The sequence below is a fragment of the Mercenaria mercenaria genome, chromosome 13 (genome assembly GCF_021730395.1).
Source record: "Mercenaria mercenaria strain notata chromosome 13, MADL_Memer_1, whole genome shotgun sequence".
Lineage (NCBI taxonomy): Eukaryota > Metazoa > Mollusca > Bivalvia > Venerida > Veneridae > Mercenaria > Mercenaria mercenaria.
In genome coordinates, this window is record NC_069373.1 from 1,274,562 (window position 1) to 1,293,017 (window position 18,456).

General features: G+C 34.7%; 1 protein-coding gene across 1 annotated transcript in view; it reads right to left on the minus strand.

Moving 5' to 3' along the window:
- Positions 1-363: 363 nt before the first annotated feature.
- LOC128547806 (uncharacterized) overlaps positions 364-18,456 on the minus strand; it is a 56,181-nt gene continuing 38,088 nt past the window's right edge. Inside the window, exon 2 of the mRNA XM_053521014.1 lies at positions 364-3,744. Coding sequence (XP_053376989.1) covers positions 3,022-3,744 — 723 coding nt within the window. The 3' untranslated portion in view covers positions 364-3,021. The remainder of the gene's footprint in view (positions 3,745-18,456) is intronic.

Genomic DNA, 18,456 nt, shown 5'->3' on the forward strand with positions numbered 1-18,456 from the left:
TTCGGAGTTAGTATTAGACAGAGAAAATCTTAAAAGATACAGTAAACGCTTATCAAAAATGATTAAAGTCTCAGAGGTATTTGGAAAGGGAAAAAGACATCATAATCCATATAAAGTTTCACCAAATGGATAAAATGGTAATTTATTGATTGATCTTAATAACCTTTATGGTCAAAACAAGTTGATTACTAAGGATCAAAGAACTGGAAAAGAAGTAATAAACGTTAAGGTAGATAATGATTTAATTGATCTGATTGATAAAAGATATAACAATAATGGAAAAAACATTCAATACTTTCTAGGAAAATATTTAAAGAATTAACAGAAAAATCAGGATTACCTATGAATAGAAGATCTATGAAATTTAAAAAAGTAATTAGGGGTCAAGGTTATTACGTTTATCCATGTTATCCGGAAGAACTGGTTAGTAACTTAGAACTTATTTGTGGTTCAATTGATGCTGGAAATAATAATGAAAAACTAAAAAATGAAGGTATTAGCATAATTGATGAACTATTTAAAATGAATGAATTGTTACCAAAAGAACATGAAATGTTATATAAAAAATATTTTTCTTGAATATAAATGGAACAAAAAAATAGTGTTAAGTTCTGAAGCTGTTTAAAACGATAATAAAAAATACTCCAAGCGATTTTACATTCAGATTCATTCTTTCTTTAATTTTAGATAAAAAAAAACAAACTTATGCTGCTGGTTTGGATAGTATTAACACTATGACTTACTCTTGGCATAATATTAGTGACGAATATGATAATAAAAGAATTCATTATAATAATGGTAAAGATTGGAAAGATATCATATTTACAAATGGTTCTTACAGTTATACGGACATAAACAATTATATATGGGAAACACTAATAAGTAATGGTGATTTTGAATTTGATAAATCAAACATTGCCCCAATAAGTTTAGAATTTGATCGAAGTAGTTTTAAAATCCTAATTTCAATTTATGATAATTTTATGTTGGATTTGAGAATGTCAAATTTTCATACATTGCTTGGATTTGAGAAAAAAGCTTTGAGAAATACCAAATGGGGAACTACGACACCAAATATAACTAACTTTGTGGATACAATTTACATTCATTGTGATCCTATTGATAATTCACTTGTTGATGGTAATTTTAGTGATATTATCTGTGCTTTAAGTACTGCAGATTTAACAAGAACTGATCCATTTACAAATGAGCCAAACAGAGTCGGATATTCTGAAATTAATAAAAATGTTATCAATTCAATTAGAATATATATTACACATGTATGTGGTAGAATAATTAATTTTAATGGAGTTAAATAAAGTTTTACACTAATTTTAAAAGAAATATAAATATATATTGTACAAAAAAAGATTATGGTAAAAATAAAGGAATATTTATTTATGTTGATCTTTGGTCAGTAATGTCAGTTCCTTATGAGCTTTACGCTCAAAATGGTTCAGGTATCTTTGACACTTTTACAAAATTGTTTTCATCTTATGTTGCATCTTCAATTGGTAGTGCTGGAAAAAAGCCCTGGAAACTGTAGGAAAATCCGCGCGTGAAAGTGGAACAAAAAAGATTGGAACGGAAGTCGGAAACTTAGCTGCTGATAAAATTACAGAAACAATTAAAAGTTTAAAAAAAAAACCCGCTGTGGACGCTCGTAATGACGTTAACAAACCTGCGTTGGTAATTTAATTGTTAAGAAAGTACAAAAAACAAATTCAAATACTCAGAACTAAAGTTTCCTTCCGGGTTTTTAATAAAATATATTTTATATAAAATATATGCTTTCTTCACTGGGTTTTACATTGTGTAAACCTTGGTCCCAGGGACTTACGTCCATCAAAACGGAGTTTTGTTGGAACTGGTCAGATTGGTCACTTTAGGTCAAAGTTTAGGGCCAAAATTAGGTCAAATAGTGCTTATAATCTTAATTCCCTAACTACTCAGACCTCATTTGAACAAATGTTTAACGAATTTGATTAAACTTGCTTGTGATGATCTTAGTGCATTTCTTGACGAAACCTTGAAAATTAACGATCATGTAAATCGCAAATGTCCTACAGCTATTTTGAATTAACTACGAATAAAGAAGATTCAAAAGTAACTAACAAAAGAAGTCACTTAAATTATAACTTCCTGGGTAATTCACATCTGGATTACTGCAATGTCGTACTGTATGGTATAGTTAACGATGAGGTATGTAAGATGCAACGTATTCAAAAAATGTGCGCAAAACTTTTCCTTAACATGAGAAAATTTAACTAATTTCTAAACAAGCATTGTATGTCCCACATAGGTTGCCAGTGAAAGCAGTGAAATCAAGGATTAAATCCAAGCTACTTTCTTTTATGTATAGCTAGCACCAATCTATTAAATAGAAATGCTTACACAGTATACTGCTAGTAGACAAGGTTGGAGATCGTCAGAGAATTTCAAATGCCGTTATGTTGTTCCATACAACAAGTGCTAAACATTCAGTGATAGAAAATTATGTACTACTAGTCCAAAACTGTGGAATAAACTACCGTTAGAACTACGCAACAGTAAACCACTTGACACATTCACAGAAAGTCTTAAGACACTGTATTTCAGAGTCTTCGTGTCATTGTTTTACATTTTTTTTTTAATTCCAAGTTATTGTTGGTACAGCCTCTATGGGAAGGGTACTGTTTAGTATTCCTTTTAATCAAACAATCTGTGGTGGCACCATTAACAAAGGGGTTTGGACCTTTATTTACAGCCCGTCTGGGCGTACTACTTAAGGCTTTAAGCACTGATTTTTGCAATAAGGGTAAAATAACCTCAGGGGGAAGGGTTTGGTCATGGCTTTTTGTTTAAATAAGGCTATTATGATAGATACAATTAATATTGTCTTTTTTATTACTGTTATTGTTATTATTATGTACAACACCATTGAATATATCACTGTATAGAAATAGGCGTTTAATCAACTTATTCAGTTTCTGTTTCATGTTTTTATTGTTTAATATCCGCGCAATTTTACTTGCTTCGTGCTTATACACATGGCTTATTAAAGACCGTTCTTCTTTTTGAAATATTTTCATTACAACGTTGACAATAGTTCCCGTTTAAATCACCGTCTACCTGTGAAGGCTTTCCGATAACATCATGGGTTGATTCTACATTTGTAAATGTTTTGAATATGTATGTTTTCATAACAAGATTTTCAATTTCACTTATGTTATACTCTTTACATGTGGACTGTTCGTAGGCATCATGTGATTTATTCCAAAGATATATTCGCCATTTCTTTGACATTTGACGTCCGCAGCACATCCTAAGTATTTCCCAGTATCTCAAGTATTCAGCAACATGCTCTGTTTGTTCGTCTGATGTCCTGAATATCGTCTGATATTTATAAACAATCAAATGACCGAGATTTAGCGCCAAAGATATATCGGCAATAAAACGAACCGTTAGATTGAGATGTTTTATCTTCTTTTCGTCGTTCTTGTGTTGATCCCGCTTTGAAGTTATAAATATCCAGGAATCGGATGGTATGATGCTAAGATATTTGTCTAATTTATGCGTTTTAATAACGCTATATCGCTTTAAATAGCCTTTATCAAATTTAGGATCGTAATAGCATCCAACAGTGTTTTTCTCATGTTCATGGAGAACGGATACAAGCATGCATAAAATTTGAAATTGCAGCGTAGATGCGGTTCGTGGTTGGCCGTATTGTAAAATAACCCTCGGGTGTACCGTTCCAAATGCCTGAAATAAAATGTCATAATTAAAATATCCAAAGTTCTTAGATGGATGGAAGTATTGTCTACTGGTTCGTGTATTACTACAAATGCTTTGATATGTTAATTGGGAAATGTATGAACTATTCATTATACAGTTTAACACGCAGGTTGCAGCGGAAACCTTGTCCCCGCATGACATTATATCGTCTATGAAGAGTATATTTTGAGACAGGTTGAATGAACTATTTAATGAACTTGCCAAAATGGTTTTAACTTTAATGGCAATTGTTGTACGCTATATTGCCTCCTTGACAATATTCAGAATATTTAGTGTTGTTCGAGCAAGAACAGGAAACGTTTACATTTCGTACTGGAAGTCAGATTTACGTTATTAAGAGAAAAAGAGAAAGGGAAGATTTCGCGGAAGCTCAGCGCATCCAAAACACAGCTAGAAATCAAAGCATCGCAATTTAGGTCAACATGAAAAGAAGCTGTAACGGAATATTATTGTAGAATGGATGATTAAAAAAATCCAGCAAGTACACAAAACATCTACTTCTTGCGAACAATCAATTTTCAAATCAGTTACCCCAAGATGTCTTTACTTGTCATCCTTTAGACAATTTTTGCGTTTGTTTTTTTTTTCCATATTTTTTCCATATACAGATTATTATACATAAATGCATATGAGATTTTAAAGCAATAATCATTCATATTATACTGTAGAAAATACAAAGAAAAGTCACGTAGATCCTTGTAGATCATGAATTTTCATTTAGTAGTTGTCAATTAATAAAATGTTGAGTTTCAAGGAGAAATATTTTGCCGTTTATTTAAATATATTTTTGTTTTCGCCTTTTTTATTCAGAATTTGCTATGTCCCTTGGAGTCTTGCGATGTTTTTTTCTTCCGGAATTATGAAATCAATATTCATTTGTATATATGTTTAATTGTTCATTTAACCTAAATATGTTTCATTGTGAGATATAAAAATATATATCTATATCCCTACGAGTACAGATCTGCAACATTACACGAGTAGGGTGAACACTTGTAAAAGCAGATATTATGATTATTTTAATATCAATAGTTCAGTAGTTGAATAATATTGTTTTCGAAGGAATAGTTTTTAGTGGGGGTAACGCTCCTATATGTGAAGCTGGAAGTATAATTCAGCCATGGATTAGCCTGTTTTGAATGTAAGTTTTTCAGTTCATATAATTGAAGGTCTCATATCGATGGCCAGTCCCACAACGGTGGCCGATTTCCACAACGGTGGCCGAATTTAATACACAAATAAGGCCTTTTCATAGTTTCCACAACGATGGCTGATTCCACAACGACGGCCGATTCATATTACCCATAACGGTGGCCGATGTATAAATCCTAAAACGTTTGCGAAAATGACGTCATCCATAAGCAAATACAGTCACGTCATGATATATTTATGTCACTGTATTAACCGCTCGCTTTGATGTTCATGATCAGAGATGGATGACCAACGCCCCGACAGCTTTAGACAGTGCAGAAACAATAAAGGTCCCAAAAGAATATTTTTAGGATGGAGGTATGTATTGTAAATTTTATTATTCTACTGTAATATTTATTATTCACATTCAGTGTTTTATTCGAGCTTGAGAAAACGTAGAGTAGCCAATGTGGTAAGTTCAAAATTCAAAGTCATTAACCATAACAAAACATTGACTATTTAGCTTTTTATTTGCAAAGTTACAACCTAATTATTTTCAAAACATAACATATTACACCATTTTACATAACCATATATTCTGTCTCATCCCGATGTTTACCCAAACTTCTACGTGATGCGACAAAAACTACAACGACTTTTTATTTTGCCAAATACCTATCTAAAATATTTCGGCATCACAGATTTTCATATACTATCACGACAATAAATAAAACTAGCGTCAGTTAAGATATGGTAACCAGAACTACCAAGTATCCAAAGGTAAATCTATATTTCAAACGGTAATTTCTTGCCGCTATTGAACACTGTTCTCTAAATTAGAAGTTCATGTGAATTAAATCGGGAGCGACTCCAGAACTTAAGAATCTACTTTGTTTACATGCGAATACACTGAAAGTGAAATTTGTCATTTTCTGAATAAACAACAACACGCAAGACAAATAAATTGAAAAAGATAAAATGACACACTGTTAACCTAAATAAAGAAATAATCCCTCTAAAAATATTTCAGGTCTCTATTTGTGCTACTATATCCATAAATCCTCGAAAATATGAAACAGGCCATTGTCTCCACAATGAAAATCATTTATCGAACCTCATCGATGACATTAGGCACCACTCGCATCATGCTCTTGAAACGATGATTTGTGACATAATTTAGACTATGAAGTGTAGTTTGTTGCAGTCTTGGAGCTTGGAGTAGTTTAAAATTGTCTTAAAAATTAAAAGTTATAATGGGTAATTTTTTTTTAGATGAATATGTTTGAGGGCTGCTGCCCCCACATCCCCGCTTTGCCCCACACACCCAACTTGCTGCGAATGCGCATTGTAAACTTCCAGGGACCGCTAAAGTGTATTATAACCGTAGTCTTAACCTAACTACACACAACAACAAATTCCGGTTTGCAAGAATGCGCACAAAATATGTACATGTACGGTAAAAAATTGTGATAACACAATAGCTAGTTTAAAAATAATTCTGTAAAGCATTACTGTTATACTATCAATATAAATTCAAGTATACCCAAAATAAGATTTTAAACAAGCGATCTAGTGAAACCTTAAATATGAAGAAGTACATTCTATATGAAAACATCGAGTAGTCTACGCAGAATAATAAACCTTGTACAACTGAATATGAATTTTTCTTTTTTTATTCTGTATCGACAAATCTGCAACTTCAACTGATAAATCTTTGTTAATTTGCTCGTCGAAAAACTACAAAATAAATTTATAACTGATGTTGCTTGTTGTAAAAACCCCATACATGGTTATGAAAACGCTTTCAGACGTGGTCGACTGGCCGAGAAAAACCTGAAGTAAAACTTTTCTATTTTAAAGGGGAAAAAAAACTCAGGAACCTCAACCCATTTGTCATCGGCGAGTTACGCCATAACACTAGATGTTGGGTCTCATCCCTGTACGCCCTTCCAAAACAATAGCACCATACATTAAAATAATGTTAGTAATATCTTGATGTATAAACCTACTAAATAAACTTATCCGAATTTGAATAGCGAAAATGCGTTTGGCTGTATAGAACTGATCCACACGGCTCTGTGTCATAAACTGACATACGGGCTTTATTTTATCTGTAGTGTAAATGCAGGTATTGCATCATCTTTTTGTAAATTTTTGAGTTATTGAGGTAAATGTCAGATTTCACGCATAAATTACCTCTCATGTTTTTCTGTATTTCATGACTTAAATTTCCATGTAAATTTCATTAAATTCGGTTCAGTAATAAGGAAGTTGATATTTTATAAACTTCAGTAATTTATGTTTTTATCCCCAAAACCACTATAATGGGCCTCAAATTGTCAATTTCAATCAGCGCCAAAGTAGTTAGATTTCCCGGATATATCGTGAATCCCGTGGAAATTCAAATAGTCATAGCACACGAATAGGCCGTGAATCCCATGAAATTTAGTATTTGGCGGGACATTACCCTTTAAATAGATTGGACTAGATATGCCTTGCGCACACCACCTTCCGACATTATAGACGGATCTATGTCTGATTAATTTTTCATTGTTAGAAATTTATGCTCGATCGAGGTAAGAAATTTATTTGTAAGATTTTTGTATGATTTTTGCATTACGATTTTATTTGGTAAATTTTTGTGCATTCTACAGAATTCTGTAACATTTACTTTTCGGCATATGATTTTAGCTAGTTTCGGTATGTCAGGATAATTTATTAAATTTTTCAGACTTTTGTAAATTATTTTGAAAGAGGAATCTAAAATGTTTCGTTTATATATGATGTAAAATTTGTACTGAAATTTGTAACATGATATTTATAAAGTACTCTGTTTCAAAAACATATGTCAAACATTTCGTTGTTATGGAACGCCGATACTGCATTGCACTGTAATGTATAAATCTATATGGCAAGTCTAGTACCATGTATGTAATATATTATTGTAATTTGAAATTGTGTGCCAGTCTATAGCATATACATACAATGTCCGTTTTGTTGTATGACATTAGACATTATATTGATACAAATTATTGTATAACGTTTGATTTACATTGAATTTTGTTAATTTGTAGTTGTAAATAATAGCTGCAGTTTATCATTTCCGTATCTATAATGTTCCATCATAAACTTTTCATATCTTTTTCATACTTAAATGTTAGACTTTTAAGTAATTAATTTTTGTAATAATGGAAGTAATTAGTGACGTATTTTAATCACGCGACGTATGAACTTAGTAGCACATATATTTTGTATAAGTAGCACGTATTATTTATGGGAGTCTACGGAGGTATGGTGTACCCAAAGGAGCAGTTTTATGCCCTGACTTATTTGTTTTGCTATGGTGCTTACCATATGTTATATATTTTAGCTTCTTCCGCCAGACGATTTTACCTGGTGATGTCATAACCCGGAAGTACAATGCTCGAGGTTCACTTGTCTTCACTCGCCTGGATGTGATTTTCCCAGCGCAGAGCTTTCGTCCCTTGGTTGTGCCGTAAACCGCAAAGACGCTGATTTTTGTTATCCTCTGAAGTCAGCTCAGGGATGCAATCACCTACCACCATAGGGAGCCAATACGGAATCAACGTATTCACGGTTTAAAGGGACTTGATTTAAAGATACGTCATGTATTGTTTGTGCTACTTAAAGTTCGCAATTAAATGAAAGAACTGTGCCACGTCACATTAAAATGGAACTGTAAGAACTTTGTATCTGGTGATACTGAACTTTGATTTTTTTTCTTTCTTTTTTATAATCAGTTTTTTTTTCATATCATCTATTCATTGTTAATAATCATCTTATGTAAATAAATTTGTAAATATTGTAAAGGGTGTTGATTTGTTCTGATGGTTACTGTCGCCGGTACGGCCTTTCCTTCACACTCTGACCGTGCAATAGCTCGCCTTACATCATTACGTTCCGCGTCACTGCATTGCACAAAATGTAACCACGATTGTGTGCGCCCGAGTTAGGACATTCGTTCTGAGCTATACTGCGTAACGCTCATAACTAGCAATTCAGTTGTATCAACGTAATGCGCGATATATTTTCATTTTCCCTTTCTAATGTGTATCTTCAGAAGCTTTTGCCAAAATAAGTTACCGTTCATGCGGCTATGGTGTAATTATATTTGTATTTTTACCAATGAACCCAAATGACAGTATCAAAACACATTGACTATAAAAAAATACGTACTATATACTCTTTAAAATATATCCAAATAACTCTTGTTAATACTTCCGCCAGTTAACTGTACATACTGGAGGATATTGTCAGTCAAATGTAACGAGCTTCTCTCATTTGCAGATACGGAAGATACTTATGGAGAGGTGGTGGAGACCGGCACAAACAATGAAGACGAAACTATGTGTAAGTACACAGTTTAATATTTCACTTTAAGATTTTGTGGAAATTTATTTTGGAAAAATCCAAGTAGAAAATTCAGCTATGGTAAGAAGTTACATTTTAGGGAAACACCAATGTACTCATTCCACTAACATATCTTCAGCGAAAAATACTGAGGCGTTAAAGAATATGACTCCATTTACTGATTGTATCCATGTGATTTATGCAATCTCACATTACGAATAACATATGTAAGGGTCTGAAATATTTCAGATCGGACCGGCAATCGAATCCGGAACTTCTTTAGGTGGACACTACCACGTCGCTATAAAAGCAAGCTGATAAAGCAAAGCAGTCTAAGTGCACCCTTATACTGTACCCTGTTACATACATCCCCTTCGTTTGAACCTCCGTGGGACGCTCCAAGGTATGGTTGATAATTCGTGCCATTTCATATTTCGCTGATTAGTTTTCGCTCCGCGACCCCGGCCCGCCATTATGTGTATTTCGCCCGGATTATAAACTAAATAAAATATTTCAGCCCTGACCGGTAATCGAATCCGGGACCTCTCACACCTAAGGCGGACGCTCTACCGCTATAAAAGCTAGCTCTTAAAGCAAGAGCAGTATAAGTGCACCCTTATTCTTCACCTACATTGAAAGTTAACATGAACCATTTCATTTTTATAGGAAGAACATGTTATATTTTACCTTGATATTAATTTGAATGAACATTTTCCTATTACTTTTTGTTTATTTGAGTGATACCATCAAAATTTCTTCGTGTATAAAATGACCAATATTGTCTAACTTTGCACCAGCAATTGGTGCTTGTAATGTCATCGTGTCATTGATTTGCACAGAATGGACCCAAAAATACATAAAAGCTGACAATATGTATTCTTTCAGTCTATAAACCTGCCTGACACTTGAATGCTAGTTATCTTGTTTTAGTTATGTATGAACAACACTAACTTAAAATCACGGCGCGTGTCCTTAATTATATAAATTTCAACTCTTATCCTTTCTTACTTGTTACATGTACGATGGGCCGTGGTAACACGCTTGACTGTCAATCCAGAGGTCCGGGGTTCGAATACCGGTCCAGGCACTGGAAATTTCTGAGATGCTCTTGAGTGTCTCCCACCTAACAAATAGGCCTGTACTTGTTCTTCCCAGGAAAGACAGTTTCGCGTTTATCGGTGCTATACACCGGGCGAAGGTCGCTGACTTCAAATCACTTGCCCCTCATCGATGTGGGTTCGAGACTCACTCGGAGCGTTGACTTCTTCATGTGAGGAAGCCATCCAGCTGGCTTACGGAAGGTCGGTGGTTCTACCCAGGTGCCCGCTCGTGATAAAATAATGCATGGAGGGGCACCTGGGGTCTTCCTCCACCATTAAAGCTGGAAAATCGCCAAATGACCTATCATTTGTCGGTGCGACGTTAAATCCAAAAAAAATATGTATATATACACCGGGCACGTTAAAGAACCAGTCTGTCTATTCGCAAAAAGCTAGGCTAATTTAGCCGGACAGGCCTGTGTCTAAAATGATTTCTCTCTATTTGTTCTGGGGACTTTATCTCACTGTGACCCTCTGGTCAGATAGCTCTGTGTCTGTACAAGTAGAGTAGAGGATGAATTTCGCTGTGTGGCTGCGTTTGCTATATGTAAAGCGCCCTTGAACGTGTTTATCATGAAAAGGGCGCTATATAAATCTGGTATAATAATAATAATAATAATAATAATAATAATGATAATAATAATAATGTACATTATGTCAAAACAAAGCCTTGTAAAGCGGTATTTTTTCTTCTTTAAAGGTAACAGGAAGACCAAGATCAGACGACATTGGGTACAACTGGACACCGTTGTCAATGCCAGTACCACACCTGTACTTCTGACACAAAACGCAAAATGCATCGAAAAAAACAACAACAAGAGTAAAGCAGGTACATGCTAGTATACATCGTTTCATATTTCTATTGTAACATTGCAAAGGGAAAAAATGCATTAACAAATCTATTATCCAGGAGACATTGTTTTGGATTTGTTTATCCGTCCATGAGACATGGATTAAAGTACTTGAGAATAAAATGGTAGAACATCATACTACGGTGCCGAAAGACCGTCAGATTGCTTGAAACTACAGCCCTTCGTATGCACATCGAATTAACTGTTTTCAAAGAACATTGTATCCTTTATGCCTACCTTTGTCATTATTACCACCGAACTTGGTACACACGTAACTTTTTTGACATATACGTTTACTTTTTGGTCAATGTAAAGTTTACTGTTATTTAAAACTACAAAACTGTGCTTTACTCAGTAACGTCTAGTAGCATTAGGTTTGATGCTTATTATAGATCGTTTTCTAACATCTAGTGTTATCAGACGTGTAAAGATGATTTCATGCTAGAATCAACATTATAAACTGTTAAAACAGCACACAGTTGCCTTTGAAATAATGAAAAGTTTAGATTTTTTCATAAGTGTTTCATATATCAGTTTATCATAATCATATACAGTACATATAAAGGAAAGTCAGAAATTAAAAAATCAGTAATGATCCATTTGAGAAAGAAAAATACAGCAGATAGGTTTATAAAATATCTTTCTTAATGCAGTTCTGCACGTTTGATAAAGCGGAAGTAATGGTGTAACGTCATTTATCCGGAAAATGTAGGATAAAGCCAGGATTCGGCATACGGAAATGAAAATCATTGAATGAATTAATGGCAAACGGGGAGTAAATTTTCTACAAGGGCAACGTTCCAATCTTTTTAAATTGAAATATCAAATCATCTGACACGTGAAATAATTCCAAACAATGTCTTAAAATTAGCCTGAAATGCGCAAATCTCTTTAATCACGGGCAAATATCTCAAAAAGAATGATATTATTGGTCATATATTTATTTACGACTTTGAGAAGTTTCATAAAAATCTACATTATCGGAAATTTCTATTTGCGAAATTGTTACATTGTATCAAAATTGTGATTTTCCATCATGACTTCCATTATGAAATCTTGTCTGAGGTCAAAAGTTTTTTTTTACTCAGTCTACTAGTAGCGAAAATCGACCACTCAATTCTATCTTTTTTATTTGCCGAATTTTCTTAATATATTCTGAAGATTTGAAAAATCAGTGTTTAATCAAATTATACATTGTAGATAAAGTTTGATCCGAACGCGCAGAACTACCTTAATAATGAAATTTTTAGTAATGGTGATGAAATATAAAAATGTAGTACCTTTAACGTTCTCAAAAATCTAAGAAACAATGTAGTATAAATCGTTTTGAGAACTTTAAATTGTTTCTGTTTCTTTGGCGAATCCTTACCAAGTGGCTTTGAAACTCAGTTGAGCGATCATGAGACAGTATGGTCTTCTTGTTTTAAAGTATGGAAATGCTTAACTTGACAAGGTATTTAATGGTATGCATTGATTAATATTACGTCAGGTTACTAATTTGCATATCATTTGAATCATTGATTTGTTTTTAATTGAGAGTGAGTCGCATATCCCACTGACAACAGAAATATCAGAGGCAAGGAATTCTATTGAGGCTCCCGTGCATTATATGAACGAACATTCAGTGATGCTGTACAACATATTTTAATCATATTAAGGTATTATTGGCATGACAGACTAGTATTGGCCCGAGGGCTACAGTCGTCGGGCCAATACCTCTCCTAGTATGCCAATGTCGTCTTACGGCACACCTCTAAGTCAAGTCTACATTTAGTATCAATTTCCTACACCGCACACGACAGTTTTTAGTTTTTTGCGTAAAATTCCGGAAAGTAAACTGTTACTAATTAGGGCCTACAACAAGCTTGACGACTTTTGAGGATGCTGAACGCGTCTTTCCATTATTTATACCTGAAATATAAGAATACATTTTAGGGAGTATAAGGAGATATCCAGTCAAAGGATTTTTTTATTAGGAGGGATAGGCCACGGGGATCAGGTCTAAAACGTATTAACACTTTATTTGCAAATTCCCATTTTGTTTTAACACCATTACATCACAGTATTACAGATCGTTCATCCACAAGTTCAGTGTTCGTTTGATATAATATTTATAACTATCTCCCGTAAACACATCAGAGGTGGAGGAATAATGAATTTCAGATCAAATATTCACTAATATAACATCCGTTGATCAGTACGTATTGATAACAACAACTGTTCATTCATTCTACTTAATATATCCTTTCCTATGAATTGCACTCTGCTTAGAATATTAGTCCATGCTTTTCAAAACCCAAAATTTATTCAAATCTAGTACTTAGGAAGAGAAGTTGTATTCTTCTTTTTGAATTAATTGATAATTCAAATACCAGTAAGCATCCGCATGTGAAATATAATTTGAAATAGCTGGGCAGATTATTGAAACAATACTGCATTTGGTGATGCAAGCATGAAATTTGGCATGAGAACTCGCCTGAGCCTATTTTTTTTCAAAAAGCCCGTTAGCCACTTAAAAATTCAAAATGGCGGCCATTTATCAAGATGGCCTCCATAGAAAGTTGATTTTCGACTTGAACATACCTATACCGAGTTCTGTTTTGTCAATTTTGAGGAAAAAATATCTCTTAAGATGTTTTGAGTATGCAAAACCTATTTTTGATACACAAAGGACTGGTTTCAAAATCCAATATGGCGTCTTTTTTCAAAATGGCCGCCGTTTTATGTAAAAAAATAGTAATTTGCCATTAAAACTGACGTTCCTAGTTAAATTATTTTTTATGTAATAGTCAAATAACATATTTAGAGTGTTGAGGAACAGTTTTTGTCTCGTCTGCGACTTTAGGAACTGACGACGGTTTAGGCTAAGCTTTGACGGCGGCGACGGCGATGACGACGGTGATGGTGGCGTCAAAGTTAAGTTTATATGTTAAGTCTTTTTCTCAGAAACTAATATGTTTATTGGGTTGAAACTTCACACATGCCTTTGTGGTCATTTGGCGCTGTACCAGGCCAAGTTCCATAACGCTGACATACATTTTAACCAAATTATCCCCCTTTCAAACATAGAAATTTCACCATTTTAAGTCTTCGTATTAAGTCTTTTTCTCAGAAACTACTAGGTTTATCGGGTTGAAACTTCAGACATGTCTTCATGGTATTTAGGTACAGTATCAAGCGAAGTTCCATAACTCTGACATAAATTGTAACAAAATTATCCCCCTTTATAAATTAGAAATTTTAACATGAAGTTCTCGTGTATCTACATGGATGTTGTTAATTATGTCCCTTTATGACCGTCATTGCTTGATTGGAACTTGTGGTCAAACTTTACATAAGGCGGACATTTTTAAAATTAAAGTGTATGTAGGGCAAACATGTTCAGTCTGACGCCATAAATCTCTGCTATAGGACTTGACCTGTCATGCATAACTATGACAAACTTTTCATGAACCCCCTTGTCCTTATTAGCACTGGTCTACACCTAGGTTATTTAAGACATCTGTCACCTCCGGACAAACATTCCAAGTTTACCGAATAGCCTTTTTACCTTTTCCCAGGAAACCTGACACTACATCACAACCTGTAAACGTATGGAAGAAAGCAGTACCTTTTGTTTTTTCACGGTCGATTGATTGAATGACATCATGTATGGGAATCCATCTAAAACTTGTTCCCTGTCGGAAGGCTACATACAGCTGTTCAAGGCCAAGATCATTCAGTTCAGAAAATACACTAATAGCGATGACAACAAAATCTGTGTCTGTAGCTTTAATGACAAGCTGTTTATAACCCTGCATAACTGCATGTCTTGCATGCATGAACATCCGTATATCGGCTTCCGTATGATTGCATGGCGTCAGACCTTCAAGACAGATTTCCTGGTTGGTTACAGCCATTTCCTCTCTGGTCACAATTACAGTAGTTCGTCAATGTAGTCTGAAGTGTGAACGAAATGAGGTCATGGCGCTAGACGAAGAGTCTTGAGGGATAATAATAACAAGACTGATCTTTAATTTTTTTAACCGACAGACATGTTGAAATGCACACATAAAGTACTATAATTGTGAACAGAGAAGAAAAGGCTGTATGCAATCAGGAAAGGTCTGACATCATGCCGTCAAGAGGAAGCTGATACAAGGATGTTCATGCACGCAAGACATGCTGTTATGGAGGGTCATAAACAGCGTGTCATTAAAGATACAGACAAAGATTTTGTTGTCATCACTATTCATGGCTGTTCAAGTATTTTCTTAGCTGAGAGGCCTTGAACAACTGTTTGGTAGTCTTCGGAGAGGGAACAAATTTGAGATGGACTCCCATACATGATGTCATTCAATCAATCGACCATGAGAAAGCGAAAGGTATAATTGCTTTCTCCCAAGCGTTTGCAGGTTGTTATGTAGTGTCAGGTTTCCGAGGTAAAGGTCAAAGGCAAATTTGGAATGTTTGTTCAGAAGTGACAGATGTTTTTAATAACCTAAGTGTATATCGGCCAGGGATAATTAGGATAATGGGGTTCTTGAAAAGTTTGTCATCTTTATGAATGTTAGGTCAAGTTCTATAGCAGATATATATGGCGTCAGACTCGACACGTTTGCCCGAAAACAGAGGTCTTATGATGCTCTTCCCCCAACTCAAGCAGCCCTTGCTGGACACACAAAGCGTGCTGCATACCAAGCTGGTTGCATATGGGGACAGGCACTATTTTGCCAAATGGATGTCGGGAACCCTGCTGAATGGGGATGGGAGAAACAAAGTGACCTTTGGCAGATACACTGGACAACGACTCCACCAGTTGCAGGTAGCTGTAAAGAACTAACCAAATGTTCATGTAAAACAGAATGTTGTTGCAGGTATAAATGCTATCGTTTTAGACTCCCGTGTACAGATCTAGGCAGCTGCAAATGTGACAACTAAATACTAAGACATGCCTTCCAGAGGAAACAGTACAGTGGCTCTGCATTCGTTTACCTATGACACAAGCAGGCCTTTTGTTTATCAAAATTGATGTGTCTGCATTAGTGTTAAAAAATTCCGCCTTATATTAAGTTTGACCACAAGTACCAATCAAGCAGGTACGGCCATGAAGGGACATAATTAACAATATTCCAGGTGGAGACACGAAAACTTTAAGATGTAATTTCTGATAAAAAAGGGGGATAATTTTGTTACAATTCATGTCAGAGTTATGTAACTTGGCTTGGTACAGTGCCTAATGACCATAAAGGCATGTGTGAAGTTTCAACCAAATACACCTTGTAGTTTTTGAGAAAAAACTTAATACAAAGACTTAAAGTTGAAATTTCTGAGTTAAAAAAGGGGGATAATTTCTTTAAAATGTATCTCAGATTTATGGAACTTGGCCTAGTACAGCGACAAATGACCACAAAGGCATATGTGAAGTTTCAACCCAATAAACATAGTAGTTTCTGAGAAAAACACTTAACATATAAACTTAACTTTGACGCTACCACCGCCGTCGTCATTGCCGTCACCGTCGGAAAAGCTACGCCTTAATCCGCCGTCAGTTCCTAATATCGCAGGCGAGACAAAAACTTTCCTTCAACACTCTAAATATGTTATTTGACAATAACAATAATATTAATTTAACTAGAAAGTCAGTGTTTATAGCAAATTAGTACTTCTTACATAAAACGGCGGCAATCTTGAAAAAAATACGCCATACTGGATTTTGAAACCAGTCTTTTGTGTATCAAAAATAGGTTTTTCAAACTCAAAACATCTTAAAAGGTATCTTTTCCTCAAAATTTACAAAAAGAACTCGGTATAAGTCTGTTCAAGGCAAATATCAACTTCATGTGGCGGCCATCTTGAAAAAAAATACCGTTTAAAGTAGTCCCCTGTCGGGGTTTCACCAACTGTTGTCAAGTTATTAAGGGATCTGACTTTGATCCACCTTTCACTGTTACGTTTATATTAAGTTGTTAAGATGTCTGACTTTGAGCCGCATGTCTCTTTTTGATCTCTGTAAGTTTGAGTTCTGCATATACTCTCATTTAAAATAATCATTCGGTTGCTAGTCAATGTTCTGCGGTTCTACCCTGTAAAATGCCTGGTGGTTGGGCATAAAGATGGAAGTTACTATTAGACCTTATTTTGCATGCATGTGTGACTTATTACCCAAGCAAACCAGGAAATATTTAGAGGCACCTAATGACTGTGGCTAATTATTACAGGCAAGACCTAAAAAGTTTCAATATATTATCTTTCACGAGAATTTTACAGTTGTTCTCTGCATTTCAGGTTACTGACTCCTGTTCTGTCGAGGCGTGTCCTACCAGGAAGTCTGCAAGCAAGGTATACGTCATTGTATGCTGTTTGATGGCAAACTTTAAAGTTATATCTTCAAATGTTTCGAAGAATCTGCTAGTAGTACTGGTATTTCTCATAAGCCCATATTCCAAAGCCTCTCAGTGACAACCCCCAGCCCCCCCCCCCCCCCCCCCCCCCCCCCAAAAAAAAATATATATATGTATCAAGATTAAATTACTACTAATGTCTTGGTAGGCACTAAACAAAAATGCATCAATAATGAAGGAAAATTAAGGACAGTTCTATGACACAGTTCAACACATTGCACATTCGTAGTAGCATGTAACAGTAATAATGTTCTCGTTCAGAATTTTTTGTCTGTTTTGAAGGATATATCATATATGCCATTTTTGTCAAAACAGCACAGGTTAGGTTATAAGGTATCAACTTTCCAACTTGAAAATGAATGACTGAATGGAAGTAAATCAGAACAACTAATATATTGCTCATACTCATAGAATAAGAATAATATACATCTTTTTTTATTTTTTTTGATATTCAGGTTGTAAAGAGTAGCACTTTACGTCATAAAAGTATACAGGTGAACCTAAAGACAAAGAAGCCAGGGACCAATACAAAACGTAAGTTTTTATCTCTGTCGGGGACATATATGTATTCTAACAGAGTCAGAACTCTGTTGTACTTCATAACACTGTTACTGTAAGATCCTTTTAAAGCTATTTCTGCAAAGTACAAGTCTCTTCTTGGACTGGTGGATTTTAGACAATTTTTGCAGAGTACTGTTGTGTTAGTTACAAGCATTCCTAATTTTGTTACAGACAAGTACAGATTCAATATACTTACAGATTAGTATGTTAAAACCGCATTACAGTTCTCAAGTTGCACTGTGTGTTAAGACATATATTTCTAAAACAACCTCAGCAGTTGAG